This window comes from Rutilus rutilus, assembly GCF_951802725.1.
Source record: "Rutilus rutilus genome assembly, chromosome: 8".
In the NCBI taxonomy this organism is placed as follows: Eukaryota; Metazoa; Chordata; class Actinopteri; order Cypriniformes; family Leuciscidae; genus Rutilus; species Rutilus rutilus.
Window position 1 is genome coordinate 27,393,245 of NC_140222.1, and position 17,879 is coordinate 27,411,123.

At 37.6% G+C, this 17,879-nt stretch overlaps 2 protein-coding genes across 3 annotated transcripts in view; one reads left to right on the forward strand and one right to left on the reverse strand.

Annotated features, from left to right (window-relative positions):
- hcn2b (hyperpolarization activated cyclic nucleotide-gated potassium channel 2b) overlaps positions 1 to 4,128 on the forward strand; it is a 35,784-nt gene extending 31,656 nt beyond the window's left edge. The window contains exon 8 of the mRNA XM_084416510.1: positions 572 to 4,128. Within this exon, the coding sequence (XP_084272636.1) occupies positions 572 to 1,458 (887 nt within the window). The 3' untranslated portion in view covers positions 1,459 to 4,128. The remainder of the gene's footprint in view (positions 1 to 571) is intronic.
- A 1,078-nt stretch (positions 4,129 to 5,206) lies between these two features.
- polrmt (polymerase (RNA) mitochondrial (DNA directed)) overlaps positions 5,207 to 17,879 on the reverse strand; it is a 54,017-nt gene continuing 41,344 nt past the window's right edge. The window contains exons 17-21 of one of the 2 annotated variants that reach the window (XM_084416509.1): positions 15,488 to 15,586; positions 13,042 to 13,114; positions 12,251 to 12,342; positions 10,012 to 10,085; positions 5,207 to 5,937 (exon numbers count right to left, since the gene is read on the reverse strand). In XM_084416509.1, the coding sequence (XP_084272635.1) occupies positions 5,888 to 5,937; positions 10,012 to 10,085; positions 12,251 to 12,342; positions 13,042 to 13,114; positions 15,488 to 15,586 (388 nt within the window). In that variant the 3' untranslated portion in view covers positions 5,207 to 5,887. Of the gene's footprint in view, positions 5,938 to 10,011; positions 10,086 to 12,250; positions 12,490 to 13,041; positions 13,115 to 15,487; positions 15,587 to 17,879 lie in introns of both variants that reach the window. The other variant, XR_014628258.1, reaches the window with a different exon arrangement.

Here is a 17,879-nt window from a genome sequence, read left to right on the forward strand (position 1 = left end):
AGGGAACTAGATGAACCATCAGTCTGAAAAAGCAGTTATCAGAAATAAAAACCCCAACAGGAATCCACTGAGTAAAGTGGAAACATCCATCTAAACAAGTTCTGTCAATAGTCAGACCAAAATACAATACTAGAGGTGTGCAAGATTGCATGTTTTCAAAAACAAGCTATAATTTGGCTAGATTGGAGTTCACCTTAACCCGAAGGGACACGTTTCTTAAAGGCCATGTACATAAAATATGCACTTGCGGAGGGACCTCCCTTTTCCCCATTGTGCAAGTCTACCAAATGTGATTTCAATGACTCTTTAGCACCATATAATCACTACATCTGGAAAATGAGAAAGATTAAGTGTAGTATGTCAGATTAAGCCTGTTACTTTGTGTCTGACGATTACTAAAGGCACAGAGTGCAAAGGGTTCACTGTAATATGAATGAAGCATTTAGGTAGTTGATACATCATTAGACATCCATAACTGCAGTAATGTTTGCTAGTTACAGATATAGCTGTTAAAGGTATGATCTAAGATGTGTAGACAAAGCTATAACTGACCATAATCTGTACCTTTCAGGCAAGAAGAACTCCATCCTGATGCACAAAGTACAGCACGACCTTAACACTGGCGTCTTCAACAACCGTGAGAACGAGATGATCCAGGAGATTGTGAAGTACGATCGGGAAATGGTTAAGCTAGTTAAACAAGGAGACATGCAGAGGCCCAGGGCCATGTCCATGTCCATGGCTCCTTCTACTCATGGGAGTATGTTTGCACCTTCTAGTCAGCCCTCTACAAGTTCTGCCATTGCTACCCTCCAGCAAGCTGTTGCCATGAGCTTCTGTCCCCAGATGGGCAACACTCTAGTGGGTTCTGGGGCTGTCCAGTCACCCCGCATGGTGCGGCGCTTCCAGGTGGTCCAGAGCCAGACACCCCCAGGCTCCCAGTACTCCACCTTAGCCCTTGCCTCTGCCCTTGCGGGCACACCTGTCCATAGCCCTCTGGCAACTACCGGTCGAACATTCCAGTATGGTTCCAGCCCCCCGGGTGCACCCTCAGGCTCTCAGTTATCCCTTGTACAGCAACACGTCCCCAGTCCCACACATCGACCACTGGTCCCCAGGTGTGCTTTAAACCAGGATGACCGTGCCCTATCCGCCTCCCAGCCATCCTTACCCCATGATATGGTACAGCCAGTTGCCCCAAGCCCTCCCCAGTCAACCAGAGTCTCTACCACTTCGATCGGTCCCCCTCAGAACCTCCCCGGCCCTGCTGGTATTAGAGGAAGTATTCCGCCAAGAATGGCACTACCCCACCAAATGTCTGTAGGTGCATTTCCTCCTGCCTCCCTCCCCCAGATGAGACCCAGTTTGGATTCAGGACTGCCCAAGAAGGATTCAATAATCAGTCTACCAGAAACTGAACAACATCACATCAGATCTAGATTATCATCAAATTTGTGACCACGATAGTGTTGGCAGGCTCTGCCTAGGTCAGGAATGTGTGGACTCTCCTTAACCAAGAACGTTTCCCGACCCCTTGTCACACCTTTGGATTTTACTCACAGAATGTATGTGGTGCGACTGGTTACAAGGGCAAACAAACCCTTAAGACTTAATGGCATAAAATGAACATGTCTGTATCATTCTTACCACGACTGGGACATTTCCATTGTACCTATGATATAAACATCAATGTAGCTTCCACCCTCACAATTTGCCTCTTTGAAATGGTTTTATTTATTGTAGCTGCTCACAAAGATGTACCCACTTCCTTTTATATACTGTAGTACAAATAATGCAAACTGATAGGTGTCTGAATACCGGGACTTAGCAGTTTGCTTCTGATCACAATGTAGGTAGGAGGAGCTAACTCCCTCTTCTCAACATGAACCGGCTAGACATGAACCGGCTAGACATTAGATATTTAACCTATAATACGCAATATTAGAGTTGTTATAGAAAAATAAAGGTGTATTTGAAGGCTCAAGACTCCCAAACCGGTTTCAAAATGAGAACTTCTGTCCTTGTCTTTGTCTTATTCCTTCAGACCAAAGGAGGCCAAAGGAAAATGTTAACATAAGATGACATGTGAAGATGTGTCAAATGAAATGAAAGGATAAAAACAAATATAATTTCATTGCCTTGATTTTCAACGTTGTCTGTGTGACCATTATGTGCGTTTGTTTCTTAGCTATCCCACAACAGAGCACATTTCATCATCTTAATTTAGCGTTGGGACAACTAAACAAATCAACAGTTTCCCAATGAGGGTTCATGGGAGTGAATACCACATACATTTTGAGCTAATTATGCTGCTAACGTACAAAGTTTAATGACTGGGAGACTAATTTGCCCTTATCTGGTGCATTCAAATGCATTTAAGTCTTAATTACAAAGGACTTAAGTAGCTTTCTTCAGAAAGGTCAGCTTTTCATTATCAGTGAACTATTTATTTCAAAAATTGTCACTTTGTCCTGTTTGTAAAAATCTTTCTCCCTCAGTTTTGAGGGGGATTGCACATCTTAGAGGGCAAGTGAGGTTATGCGAGTAAGTACATTAGGGGTGATTACCACCTCCTCTGCAATGTGACAAGATCCATCAGGCGACGATGAGTCTCTCCACTATCTGTTGTTTTGGAGCACTAAACTCACTCGCCATGGCTACCTAATGAGGTCTGATATCCTCTCGGTCTTTAAATCCTTGGAAACCTATTTATATTCTGCTGTTACTTACTATTTCACAGCTTGAAAGAGACTATAAGCTCTGTTGTAGCGGCTCCTATTTGTTCTTGGCATCCTGGAGACAAAGCCAAGCGTAAATGGCTCATTTATGATTTCTAAAAAAATAACAAAATGGGCAGATGTTTGAAAATAGCATTAGACTGTTCATATTCAGGGTTTTGAAAAAAAAGCAATTTTTTATGACTTTGAATAAAATCATAATGTCTTTTAAATTATTCCCTGCAGACTCCGCTGTGCACAAGCCAGTGTCGTCCCATAAGCGGATAAAAAAAAAAAAAATTGATATAGCTGCTTTTAATGATGCTCATATCCTCAGTTTATGTTGCACCAAACACAGATGTTGATTTTATTCAATATATGCCAAGTGTTATATTTTTGCCAAATTCTAAGGAATATTTGAAGCAATAAAGTTTACAGTTTGTCCATAAGAAAGGAATATTTGTCTCACTTGTAGCTATCATTAACAAAATATGCTCCACTTAATATTACTACGTTTTACTATGCATTATGGTAGAGGAAAAAATGTTTTATAAGGAAACTTTTTTTCTGTTGTTGTTCAATAGGAGAGCACACGGCATCATTGATTAAAAAGCCATGTTTGTTTAGCAGCGGCTCTGCTGTTTTGTTCAAATAAACTTTCAGAACATATTGTGATGAAGCTACTAAACAAACATGCTTCATTAATTAGGATGTTACAAGACCCTGGGGTTGTTTTGCAGCTTTGCATGAAATAAAGTTGTATAATGATGGGCTGATGGTCAAATATACTTACCGTTTAATGTACAACTTTATTCATTTTAGTCCAGGAGATCTGAAATTCAATTGGTCGCCATTTTATTGGTGTCCTGAATGGAAGTAAACCTGTGACAGCACTGTAAAAAAAAGTTGCTGCCTTAAATTGTTTTTTTTTTAAGTAAAATCAACTTGGATGTTCATTTCAACTTAAATTACATTAAACTGACTTTTCTGGCATGCAGTCATCTCTCAGTTCCGTTAGTAATGTTTGGTCCATAAGGAGCAGCAGAAGTAACCACATCAACTGGGAAATAATAATGAATTCATCTTAATGACTGCATCTAAGGCCAGCTGGCTTTTTTCTCTATTCTAGTCATAACTGCTGAGATGGCCACTTCAATCATTGGTCTGAAACATATCTGCTCGTCTCATGTCCATCCATGAGCGTCTTACAATGGAAAGTTGTCTATTTCAGCCTCATTACTGGTACCTAATAAAGCACAAAGCTTTGATTTTATTGTGGGTTGTTGCTGGACATGACAGCAAGCAGAAATAGACGTTTAGTTCATGTTCAGTTCACGATTCTTCCGATCAGAGTGTAAATATCTGTTTCATAAAAAATGTATTATGCATTCATTCATCAATTTATATGCAGTAGTCCATAATGACGGTGTAGCAAAATAATTTACATGATTGTAAAAGTGCTGCATCCATAAGAAAACGCTGTTGCTCATTGCTTTAAGTGACTTTTCAGTCTGTCGCTAAAGAGTTTGAGCTATGTTATGAATGATTAAGTGGAGGGTTTCATCCAATCACTTGATTTGAGAGCAATTTTTATTCTTTCGCAGTGAAATTTGGATGACGACGAGAACCTTTGGCTGAACCACCTTGCAAATGTACTGTATCTCTAATTAAACGTCATGAACAGCTGATTATTCAGATTCTGATTTATCTATTTCTGACTCACAATGCAAACTCAACTCCGGTAAGTATACAACACATTTCGAGTAAACCAAGAGAAACTGTTCAATGATTTCAAACAGATTTTGTGAATCATTTAGTTCATTAAAATAATCATTTCATAAGAGTCACTTTGTTGTGAATCACATTACACAGAAGGTTGTGTTTTTGAAAGATGCCGTTCATTCACTCGGGAAAGTGAGAATGAGAAATGAGAATCAAGAAATGACTTGCGGTTCATTGAATCAGCAAATCAGATAATTCAGTAATGCTCTGACAGAGTAATTCATTCAGCGAAGTTTTTTTTTTAAAATGATTCATATATAGTTTGTGAATCTTATGAGAGATTCATTAATCGAAATGATTTATAAGAGTCAGTTGTTCATGAATTGCATTACACCGGTGGTTGTGCTGTAGAATGACGCGTTTAACTGATCACATTGCAAACTCAGCTCAGGTAAAATTTAATTTGTTTCGCCTGTAGCTTCAGGAAACACTGGCGTTAAGTGTCTTAAAACCAATATGTGGCGGCAAATAGCTCTAAGCCCATAAGCTATTGCAAGGCTAACTTCCTACGCAGAGGTTGTTCGAGATGTCAGGAAACGAGCAGGTCTTTTGACATCAATTCTTGTGTAATCCAGTGTAGCCTTGCATTGGATTGGTTTTGTTTCGCTTTGCCCTTTGTAACAAAACGCTGCCAAAATCCAGAAAACAGAACAGAGCTGCTGAAGCAAGCTATTGAAATTTCAATAACAATTAACCTTTCGCAGACCCAGAGTGCAAAAATATTGACTTTATTTCTCGCTGAATGCCATGTGTAAATTATCAGACAACGGATCAAAACGTCTCTGTTCGTAAAACACATTCATTTAAGTGCTGTCAATCTTTAAAAAAAGGGCACCACAAGGTCAAACGCCATCCAAAGCTGTCCTAAAGGTGCTCCTGATCCATTATCATAAACATCCTCTTGTTTTTTTCACTGGCTTTGAATGTGAGAGCCGCCAGCTGCGGGGAGACGCTGGGAGTAAATCATGTCCAAGTGGAAATGTCAGAGAGGGCCTTTCAGACGGGGTTGCCTTGAAATCGATGAGAGGCAGAATCATGTGGTTAATCAGCCCCGTGTTAGCACTCAGAAGTGAAGGAGCGGATCAGAGCCCCGCCGAGAGAGCGTTCTCACTCCATACCAAGACGAGATCACGTATACGCTTCCACGCTCTCGTGCTCGCACACAAGGGTGACTCCTGCGGTTTACCTCCGTCAGAACTCTGCTTCAGTGCTTAAGTGATGTCTTTATGATAATATGACAAGACAGACACACACACTCACTCACTCACTTATCTACCAGATCAAGCAATCCGTCCGCATCACGCACTCGTTCGACAATCTTTTGATGAGGTCTGTGCAGGGCTCTCAGCCTCCTGATGAAAGCGGTCCGTCAGCTCGCGATACGCTCCTCAGCTGAAGAAATACACTGATTCTTTCACCTTTTCCAGGTCGAAATCTCCTACAAGAGAGAAATTACATGATTACGGGGATTTAGCATGAAATATGTAACGAAGACAGAAGAGTTGAGTTTAGCACTCATTATGAAGGCATTGAAACTGGCATGGAAAATAACACCAAGTACATTTTTTTATTTTGTAATCATAACTTTAGCTTTTTGCTGTCTAAATTAGTGTGCGCTTTTTATAGATTTGATATGACATAATTGTCTCTTTACACTTCCATTCAAAAGTTTGGTGACAGTAATATATATTTTAATGTTTTTGAAAGAAGTCTCTTATGGCCACCAAGGCTGTATTGATTTGATCTAATATACAGTAAAAACAGTAATAGTGAAATATTATTACATTAAAAAAAAAAACTGTTTTCTATTTTAATATATTTTATAATGTAATTTATTCCAGTGATCAAAGCTGTATTTTCAGCATCTTTACTTCAGTCTTCAGTGTGTCACGATCCTTCAGAAATCATTCTAATATGATGATTTGCTGCTCAAGAAACATTTATTATTATTATTATCAGTGTCAAAAACAGTTAATATTTTTGTTGAAACCATGACAGATTTTTTTTCTTCAGGAGTCTTTGATGAATAAAAAGTTAAACATTAAAACAATTTCTTTACTGTCACTTTTAATACATTTTATGCATCCTTACTGGACAAAATGTCTTTAACAGTAGTGTGTATATTGAACTAATTATATAATAAAATAAAAAAAATCATAAAATAAAAGAAAACACTTTATACTCAATTTCTCAATGTAATATCTAAAGAAATAACAATTTTAAAAACACAATGTCAGCATAAATGAAAATTCAATAAATATGAATATTGTAATCTACACTTACAATTGTAATTTACAAACACACTTCAAAAAGTAAATATTTCTATTATAAGGCTACTATGGTCTCCTATTGTGAAACATCAATTTAAAATAACTGTTTTCTATTTTCATATCTTTTAAAATGTGATGTATTCATGTGATAGCAATTTTCAGCATCACTACTTTAGTGTCACATGACCCTTCAGAAATCATTCTAATATGATGATTCAGTGCCGAAGAAATATTTCTTATTATGATCAATGTTGAAAACTGACAAATGACACTTATTTTCATACATACAGTGGGTACGGAAAGTATTCAGACCCCTTTAAATTTTTCACTCTTTGTTATATTGCAGCCATTTGCTAAAATCTCAAAAGTTAATTTTTTTTGCTCATTGTACACACAGCACCCCATATTGACAGAAAAACACAGAATTGGCCTTAGATGCACAGAATTGAGTCCAGCTGTGTTTGATTATACTGATTGGACTTGATTAGGAAAGCCACACACCTGTCTATATAAGACCTTACAGCTCACAGTGCATGTCAGAGCAAATGAGAATCATGAGGTCAAAGGAACTGCCTGAAGAGCTCAGAGACAGGATTGTGGCAAGCCACAGATCTGGCCAAGGTTACAAACAAATTTCTGCTGCACTTAAGGTTCCTAAGAGCACAGTGGCCTCCATAATCCTTAAATGGAAGACGTTTGGGACGACCAGAACCCTTCCTAGAGCTGGCCGTCCGGCCAAACTGAGCTATCGGGGGAGAAGAGCCTTGGTGAGAGAGGTAAAGAAGAACCCAAAGATCACTGTGGCTGAGCTCCAGAGATGCAGTCGGGAGATGGGAGAAAGTTGTAGTAAGTCAACCATCACTGCAGCCATCCACCAGTCGGGGCTTTATGGCAGAGTGGCCAGACGGAAGCCTCTCCGCAGTGCAAGACACATGAAAGCACACCTGAAGGACTCCAAGATTGTGATAAATAAAATTCTCTGGTCTGATGAGACCAAGATAGAACTTTTTGGCCTTAATTCTAAGCGGTATGTGTGGAGAAAACCAGGCACTGCTCATCACCTGTCCAATACAGTCTCAACAGTGAAGCATGGTGGTGGTGGCAGCATCATGCTGTGGGGGTGTTTTTCAGCTGCAGGGACAGGACGACTGGTTGCAATCGAGGGAAAGATGAATGCGGCCAAGTACAGGGATATCCTGGACGAAAACCTTCTCCAGAGTGCTCTGGACCTCAGACTGGACCGAAGGTTCACCTTCCAACAAGACAATGACCCTAAGCACACAGCTAAAATAAGGAAGGAGTGGCTTCACAACAACTCCGTGACTGTTCTTGAATGGCCCAGCCAGAGCCCTGACTTAAAGGATGAGTTCGGTATTTTACACTTAAAGCCCTGTTTACAGATCGTTTCTGATGAAATAGAACGGTTAAGATTAAAATTTGGACACATGCTGCTGTCCCGAGAATTTTTGGTTTATTTCGCTTCCCCCCCACCTACACAATGGCAGCCTATGGGCACTGGAACAATCCTTCATAAAACGCATTAAACTTTCGTTTACAAAGACGTGAAACTCACCGAGTGGTCAGGGGTGTTTACTGGTATGCTCACTCATAAATCGCTGCAAAAGATGCTTTCCAACAGGTTTATCGTAGTTTTTGTCCAACTCCATTGACTTGTATTGGACGAGCTGTGTGAGGTACGGTATTACTCCGCCGCTTCTTCTTCTGTGTATTCAATTCAATGCCAGTGGTTTGCTTGCAACTGGCAAAGGTGCATTATCGCCACCAACTGGGCTGGAGTGTCTATTATTCAAGCTCTCAACGGAAGAATCTACGGGTGTGAGACGTTTGGAAAAATAGATCCACAGTTTAACAACTAATGGTAAAAACACCTGTTGGAAAGCATCTTTTGCAGCGATTTTTTGTGTGAGCATATCAGTGAACACCCCTGACCACTCGGTGAGTTTCACGTCTTTGTAAACGAAAGTTTAATGCGTTTTATGAAGGATTGTTCCAGTGCCCATAGGCTGCCATTGTGTAGGTGGGGGGGAAACCGAAATAAACCTAAAATTCTCGGGACAGCAGCATGTGTCCAAATTTTTATCTTAACCGTTCTATTTCATCAGAAACGATCTGTAAACAGGGCTTTAAGTGTAAAATACCGAACTTGTCCTTTAAACCCAATTGAGCATCTCTGGAGAGACCTGAAAATGGCTGTCCACCAACGTTTACCATCCAACCTGACAGAACTGGAGAGGATCTGCAAGGAGGAATGGCAGAGGATACCCAAATCCAGGTGTGAAAAACTTGTTGCATCTTTCCCAAAAAGACTCATGGCTGTATTAGATCAAAAGGGTGCTTCTACTAAATACTGAGCAAAGGGTCTGAATACTTAGGACGATGTGATATTTCAGTTTTTCTTTTTTAATAAATGTGCAAAAATGTCAACAATTCTGTGTTTTTCTGTCAATATGGGGTGCTGTGTGTACAATAATGAGGAAAAAAAATGAACTTAAATGATTTTAGCAAATGGCTGCAATATAACAAAGAGTGAAAAAATTAAGGGGGTCTGAATACTTTCCTGTACTTTACACTGTAAAAATACTTTACACTGTATTTTGTATATAAGTGGTAGAACCTGAAATAATAAATACTGAAAAACTGAGGCATATTAAACAATACCATGTCACTATTTAATCAATCCATCATCTCAAATCAATGTATTTTGTACTTGAAAACATGAAATTAATCCTACAGGACATATAAATATAAACAAAACCCTTAAGCAGGTCCGCATGTATCAGGACTTTAGAAATAATATGAAACTGTTTTATAACAGAAATAAAAAGTGTGTGTTATACGGTGGTATACACAGTTATATGGCGAATGAATCATCGTATTTCTTGTTTTTACTGACATTTTAAGGACGTTGTAAAAGCTCCCCTCAATATCGCCTCTGCTGAATCAGGGTTTTATGTGATGTGTGATTTTGCGATAAATGCGCTCATGTTGTCCATTGTGTTTCCTTCTGGCCCATGTTACATAAACAGATTAACCAGTTGACAGAATTAATTGTCATCAGTTTAATGAAATCTATCTCGCTGATGAGCATAAAATCGCATGGTTCTGCGGGACGGTGCGTCGTTATGCAACAGCACAAAAGCTGCCCTAAACCTGACAAGCTGTCAATCAGATGATGTCGAGCAGCTGGCCTGTGTGTCAGAAAGTGACGGGGTTTAACTCACCTGTATGAGGAACGCTGGACAAAAGCTGTAACATCTTATAGTATTCTTGAATCTTCTTTGGCTTGGCTACAACCCTGTGAGAGCAGAAAATGGACTCAGTTGAACCAAACCTTATTCATTCATTCATATCACCAACATATAAGTTTTTAGATGATATTGGTGGGGTTTTTTTTGTATTTATTGTATCAGGTGATAATTAGTTATTTACTTGTATCGGTCTATCCTAAATTCATTTTGAGCGCACAAACCTTTTATTTGAGCTTTTAGTGTATTATATCGGCTACAATAAAAAAAAATATTATTGGTAACAGAATTTAAATATCAGGGAATCCTTACTAGCCAAGTTGAATATTTATTGGCCAATATTAGACATTTAATTGTTAACTGTGGGACTTACAAAGAACTGCTGCATTTATTGTCGAATATATTGTAATTGCTTCTCAGCCTATTCTAAATTCAAACTATTTATTTTAGTTTTTGCTAGAGCCATCAAGCGATTACATTTTTTTTGTGGCGATTAATTAATCGAATTAATTGCAAATTAATTGCACATCAAATTTGGCTGATAAATTACCCCCAAAAGATCATTTAAAGTCATTATTGTGTTAAATGAGAAAAGTATATCAAATCAAATATCAAATAGACATTACTAAAATGAGCTTTAGAAAGCTTTATATATATATATATATATATATATATATATATATATATATATATATATATATATATATATTTATATTTTTTTGGGTGAACTATACATTTAATGGGTTTTTATTAATATGGAAATATGAAATAAATTTTTTTATGAAATTATACTCTAAATAAGAAACTAAAACTTTAGGTGATGGTAAATGTTTTGATGAGAAAGTCTTGAATTCATTCGATTCGTTCAAACGGCTGATTCATACAGAAATAAAGTAAATGACACTTTTTATGAATAGGCAATTGAATCATTGGTTCACCCGATTGATTCGCTCAAAATGTGGATTCATCCAGAAACGAAATACCGCTTTGTGTTGCTAGTGATGCACAACAGTTCTGCTCTGGCTTTACAGGTCATATTTTTATTGGCAAAATTGAGCAAAAACAGACAATATTGTCTAAAATATAACACAATATTAATTTCTCATTTATTGAACTGTTGTATAAAATCAATATAACATTTGCATTCATTCTATTCGGGACAAAAACATAATTTGTGTGATATTGCGCTCGTTACTCGTGTGATATTGCTTAACTATATAATATGATATGAGACAAAAACTCATACAGGGGCATTTTTGCCCTGATATCTTGAATTTTAGGGCCATTCTATATGCTACATAATGCAGTGAGTTGTTGCCCTGCTTCATGTTCATCACCAATAAACTGTATGAAATGTAAGATGACCTACAGTACGTAGGTCTGGGCGGGTTGGGTGCGGTAAATGCGTTAATAATTTTAACGCGTTATTTTCCCCCATAACTAATTAATTAAATGAATGCGTTAAATCGACATTCCAAGTTTTTACGTTTTCATTTTCTTTTAAAAGAAAGCAGAACAGATTTATAAAATCAGCCATTTATCGGTTATCTGCCTTAACATGATCGTTTATCTGTCGATATTTGATATTTAATTCTAAATACAAACTATTTAAACACACAATTTTTTGTGTGTATCAATTTTCTTCAACTAGCATAGATTTATAATATCATATATGTATCGGTTATCGGCCCTAATGTGAAAATTATCGTGTTTCTGCAGATATTTCATTCTGAATACAAATTCTGAATATATATATATATATATATATATATATATATATGAAGAGTTCAGATGCAAAAGCCTCTAAGTGCCATCTGAAAATTTCTTCTAGATTGGTCATTTTTCTCAAGCTTGTATATTTAAGTTCAGTAATTTCACTTAAATGACAATTAATAGTTAATTTTCATTGCCATTTAAGTGAAATTACTGAACTTAAATATACGAGTTTGATAAAAATGATCATATATACAATTTATTAATACTATTTATATTTAGTTTTTTGAGTGTATCAACTTTCTTTAAGTAGTATAGATTTATAATATTGACAGTTAATCGCTTATTGGCCATTAAAAGGAAAATACTGTCATTTTTGGTATTGGCCGGAATTTCAATATCAGTGCACCCCAAGCAGTTAGCAGTTTAATAGCGAACCACTATTAGTAGTAGTTAAATAACATGTAGTAGTTAAAAACCAGCTATGTGCAATGGGACTTACGGAGGCCTGCTGCAATATTTCTGCAGAAGAAACCCGGACAGCTCTTCCAGAATGGGCTGACTATGCAGAGCCACAAACTGCTCACGACACACCTGAGGAGCGACACAGAGCACTCAGTCAGTCATTATGCACACTAATGCGCCAGCTTCAATGCTATCTCCCTCTCGCTTCCCTTTTCCAATGCTCGTCTCAGACGTTTCACCTCTCTCCAATTTGAACTTTCCCATTTTAAGAGGAATCTGTGGTCACAAAGCATGTCAGGGAAAGACTTGCAGACAATAGACAAAAGGAGAGAAGGAAAAGATAAAAAAAAGAGTCTCAATACAGACAGTTGAATATGGTTTAAAGGAACAGACTGAGCTATTAAGCTTCAGAAGTTCACTGTTAAGTGTCACATAGAGGTGAAACTTAAGAAATGAAGGTGATTGTAAAGTAAGTACAGCCAAGAGGGTGAGCAAATGATGACATAACTTTCATTTTGGGGTGAATTATTTCTTTTTAAATAATTTTGGTCTAAAATAGATCTGTGAAAAGGAATCTGAGGTAAATGATATAAAAAGCTAAATTAAACAAATCAAGTTAATGGCAACTTTACAAAAAATGGACCAGTTGAGAGGATGAGAGGCACGACCATTCAGTATGGAAATAACCCATGCTGACAGGGTTGGTTATTGAACATATGGTGAACTCAGCATGCAAACATCTGGCCATTAAGGGCCGCTCAGTCATTTCTATCAAAAGAATTTGCATAGGAAAAACATTCTGCACTGAATGCTCAGTTCCTTACACACCTTGTTCATGGTGTCCACCGTCAGAGCGTGGGTCCAATAACAGTCATGGACGGACACAAACGTAAGACCAGCCCTGCATGTGTGAAGAAAACAGACAGACAGACATTTAACACAACAACAATGAATAATTAAAATAATAATGAATATTGTTTGCTAATATTATTTATAATATATATTATTTTACAATTACTATCAGATATAGGCAAAGTTAATAATTTATTATCATTATAATTATTACTATTACTACTACTACTAATAATAATAATAATAATGAAACATATTATTATTATTATTATTATTATTAAATATATGCATTAAAATAATGTACTATTATCATTACTTTAATACACATCTTAATTTTATAAATAAATTTTGAACATTGTTGTTAATATTATTTATTAATGTATTTAATTATAATATGTATTATGAATCATGTACTATCATAAACATTAATAGTATGATTAATATTAATGAAAATTGTTGTTAATAGTTATTCATATTATACATTTTATTTTATTAAATATATGCGCAATTAATAATTATGAATGGATATTGTTCTGTTAATATTTTTTATTGATTTATTATTATTATTATTATTATTATTATTATTAGCGGTAGTAGTAGTAGTACAAGTACAAGTGCAAGTATTTAAAAATTCATAATGCGTATATATTTTTTATTCTTGTCTAATGATCACGTTATTATGTCCATTATTAGCTTTTATGGTGTCAAAAAGAAATAAAAACAACTAAAATCCATTCTGCATATTAAAGGAGTCATAATGTAGAAATTTCACTTTTCCACGAGAATCAATGTATGTTATGATTGCATAATGATTATACACTGGCCGGGAAGCCGATATTTAAAAGTGAAGCGTTTGTTTACCTCGGGGTTTGTAAAATAGGCCACGTGCACGCGCACGAAAAAACGAGATTTTGATTTCTTCCCCTTCTTGACGTCAAGACGGGGGAGGATATACCAAATATGGACACCGCAAACCTATGCCGCGGGAAGCCCGCCCCTCTCCCCCTCAGATTCAGTTTAGTTGACTCGAGAAAGATGGAGAAACCGAGTGTAGCCTACACTTGAGATGCTCTGTGGGTGACTGCCACAAACAACATGCAAATGTGTTTTATCTACCAAAAACGGACGTAACTATCAGGGAACAGTGGATGAAATTCATTTTTAATGACGCTGTCCCAACAACTCTTTCAAGTGGCGTATCGTTAGGTGTGTGTGCTAAACATTTTACACCGGAATCTTTTACAAATTTGGGGCAGTATCAGGCGAACTTGGCCTCGAAGCTCCGTTTGGGAAAAGGTGCCATCCCAACCATCAGGGACTTGCCAGAAATTGAAAAGGTAAGACTGTGTTTTTATTGCTCTACTGTGGTTAACAAATAGCAGCTAACAGCTAATGCGGCTATTGTATGTAACGTTACCTTCGAGGTAAACACGGGGAATGGACTCTACGAATGCTAGCCACATCTTTCGACTTTGTTTTACACTAGCAGCTACAGTAGTGACGGTACAGGAGTCCATGCTCAGTGGCTAAAACTGTTTAAATGCAAGTATGAAAACAATATACCACTAAACATTATTAGCCAAACTCATGCAAAACATGCAGTTTGAAAATAGCTTTCAGTTAGTGGGGCTTCTGTAAGAATGTATCTGGCAATGGTGTATTTTTTCTTTGGTTGTGATTACAATTTCACTAACAATAAGTACCGTCACATTTATTGAGCTATTGCAGTATTTTGTCTATGTTTTTGTACCGCTTGGAAGTAGTAAAATACATTCCTGCAACCAATCAACGCGCCCCTCATTTGCATTATTATAATGACCGTCCACGACAGCCAAAACATCACATCAGATCTCGCGAGACAATAATGCCTTTAGAAATAAGGGTCTGAGGGGCTCTGTGTTGATTTTTTTTCCACTTTTCTTTTTTAGAAATGCCTAAAATACTATAATAGAGCATTTGGGTATCCAAGGTAACACAACATTATGACTCCTTTAAACAAAGACATTGTATGATCTGTATCATATCTGACATAAAAAGGTAATCTCGGTCACTCTTTATTCTTAACCCAGGTAAATGTAAGCGCTTATCTGTTTCAGTCTGTATATTCATGTTAGCATTTTTATTAGCGTGTTTAAGAGATATAACATTGCCTGAAGAAGCAAAACCAAACAATACAGTCTCTTAATTTTTTAAGCTGCAAAATTCTCCAATAAACAAAATATACAACATTCTGGGACTGTACAAAGATCATTAATATGAAATGAGGTAATCACTGTTAATTATTTGATTGGTTGTTTGTTGCTAGGCAGCTTGTTCTAGAGCAAAAGTTAAAAGCAGTCTTAACCCAGTGTCTAAAAACATGATAACCAAGGATGTAAAGACCTTTTGAGTGTGGGATGTAAAACAACAGACAGCTCATCACCTGTAACAATGCAGTGATGTCAGCATCATGTGCGTGGAGTCCAGAGAGTGGATGAAATTAGGCGGGAAGGCGTTTTTCTGCTTCATGCTGTCCGGTTTCCTAAATAAAGCACAAAAAAAAGCTATGAAGGGAACATTCAGATTTTCTCTCAATATAAACACACAGGGGTAATTAAGGCCAGCGTCACCAACTTCACGCTGGGCAACACACACACCTGTGGCGCCAGGAGCCATACATCATTGAATAGGTAGGTCAGTCTTGAGTATCATCCAAGACACAGACACACAATGAACAGAGCACCCGCTAGACCGGTAAAGAGTAATCTGTGTGCTTATTAGGGCTGAAGATATTTCATTATACTGCTCTATATCAGACAAAAAAGTTCAGAATAAAAATAGTCATACTTAAGGTCAGATTCTCTCAAATTCCATCATGAGTATTATCAAGTGAGCCCTTTTTCTTAGCCTGTGGTGTGTCCTCAGCTTAATAAAATGCTAGTTTTTTTTTTTTTACAAAACAAAAACCTGTGCAGCACAAGCTACAAACGCAGAGCAACTTTTATGGTGTGTGGTGTGAAAGGAAACTAACAAACTAACTAATTATCTTGGGAGAGAGAGAGAGAGAGAGGGAAAGAGAATAGTCTCAGTCTCAGACATCACGCCAACGTTGGCTGAACGTCTGATGCATATGGCACACTTAACTGGAAACACTTCAGACATTTTTGAAGTCGTCATCTGATTGGATGAATTCTACAGGATGTTCAGGAGACGTGTGTGTCGCGTTCTTAAACGTTCTGCCTAGAAACAAAGATGCCGTGAAGCCAAACCCCCTCATGGAAGAAGAACATTGTCGTGGGTTTACAACTGTGACAATGAGTGACAATCAGGATCAACTAAACGCTGGATTTTTAAAAGTATGTTCAAGTTTACGGCATAGACTCTTTAAAATATACCTCCAAGGGTTTTACACACCGGTCTGGACATCGACGTTATATTTTCACGCCCCTAAACATGATGCTGAACAAAACGAACTGTGATTGGTTGCTTTACACGTCAGTCAGACGGCCTCTGGGCGGTTCTTGGCCAATGAAAGCTGCTATGGAGTCCAGACCATCTGCCGTCAGTCTGAAGGTCTGGCTATGCGAGACTAGAAAGAGTAACTATCTACAATCTCTAGGCTTCACAGAGCGACACTGTGCTGAAGATAATTTCTGGTAATTCAGAGAGGGCTTTAGGTCTCTGTCAACAAGAGAGCTGCTGCCACCCTCTTTATTTCATCATTTATTCAGGTCTCTTCATTAACGAGGGTCTATTCAGCCTCTAATTCGAGCACATGATGGATCTTTGATTCAGTCCGTGGTATGTTACGCATGCGTGTGAATCTCCGGTTGGGTCTTCACTTTAATCTTGTTCAAACAAGCTTCTTTATCTACGTCTTACCTAGAAACTGTCCTCTGGGAAATTAGAGCGCTTGTATTAGATCAGCTTGAGATTTCTTTCAACACCTAGATGTGTGGCTGACATCTGGTAGACTGTACATATCTGAAGATCAGCCCTTCAGCTTGGTCTGCATGGACACCCAAAGCCATTTCTCAAAGCCTGAGAGGGACGTACAATCACAGTGGCGGCTGTCAGTCTAGCCATGAGTGCTCTTGGCCATCTATGAGAATTGGGAGATCCCTTTTCGTCACCCCGGCTTCTGCTAATGTAATTCCTGTGATAGTCAGTACAGGTTCGGTGGTCTATCACAGGCAGTGATAGAGAAGTACAAGTGAGGCCCCATTGTAAGTGGTTTTTAATCACGTCCTTGTGGCTTTTGGGGGAAGGTCAGCAAGATAACTCCCATATGAGGCTTTTCCAAGTGGTGTGAACCAAGCTTGGGTAAAGCACCGCAAGGATTGAAACTGTGAAATGAGGTGATCATATTAAAACAGCAGATGATTGCGTACGCCGTACGGAATGAACATTTGGGGTTTCAGTTTGAAGCACAGAAGTGTTTGTTTAATAAAAGACGATGCTGACTTGAGAACATATGGTAAAGTGGCGGATGACGGTGCGTTTGTTTATGCATGGACATTTTGGAGAGAGCGTCGAATAAGCAAAGAGACTGCCGACACAAACACAAAATGTTACCAGTGAGACTTAAAGGGATATTTCACAAAAAATATATAATTCAGTCATCACAATAGTGACCCCCATGTTGTTTAAAACCAATATGACCATTATTCATCTGTTTAATGCAAATGAAGAAATATTTAAAAATGTACTTATTCTTAAATTGAATGTGGACTTTTTATATGACTTCAGAGTACTTAGAATAGAATAACTCATTTGATCAGCTTATATGATACATTTATAGTGCTTTTGTTTCCTTTTATTCATTGTAACTTTAT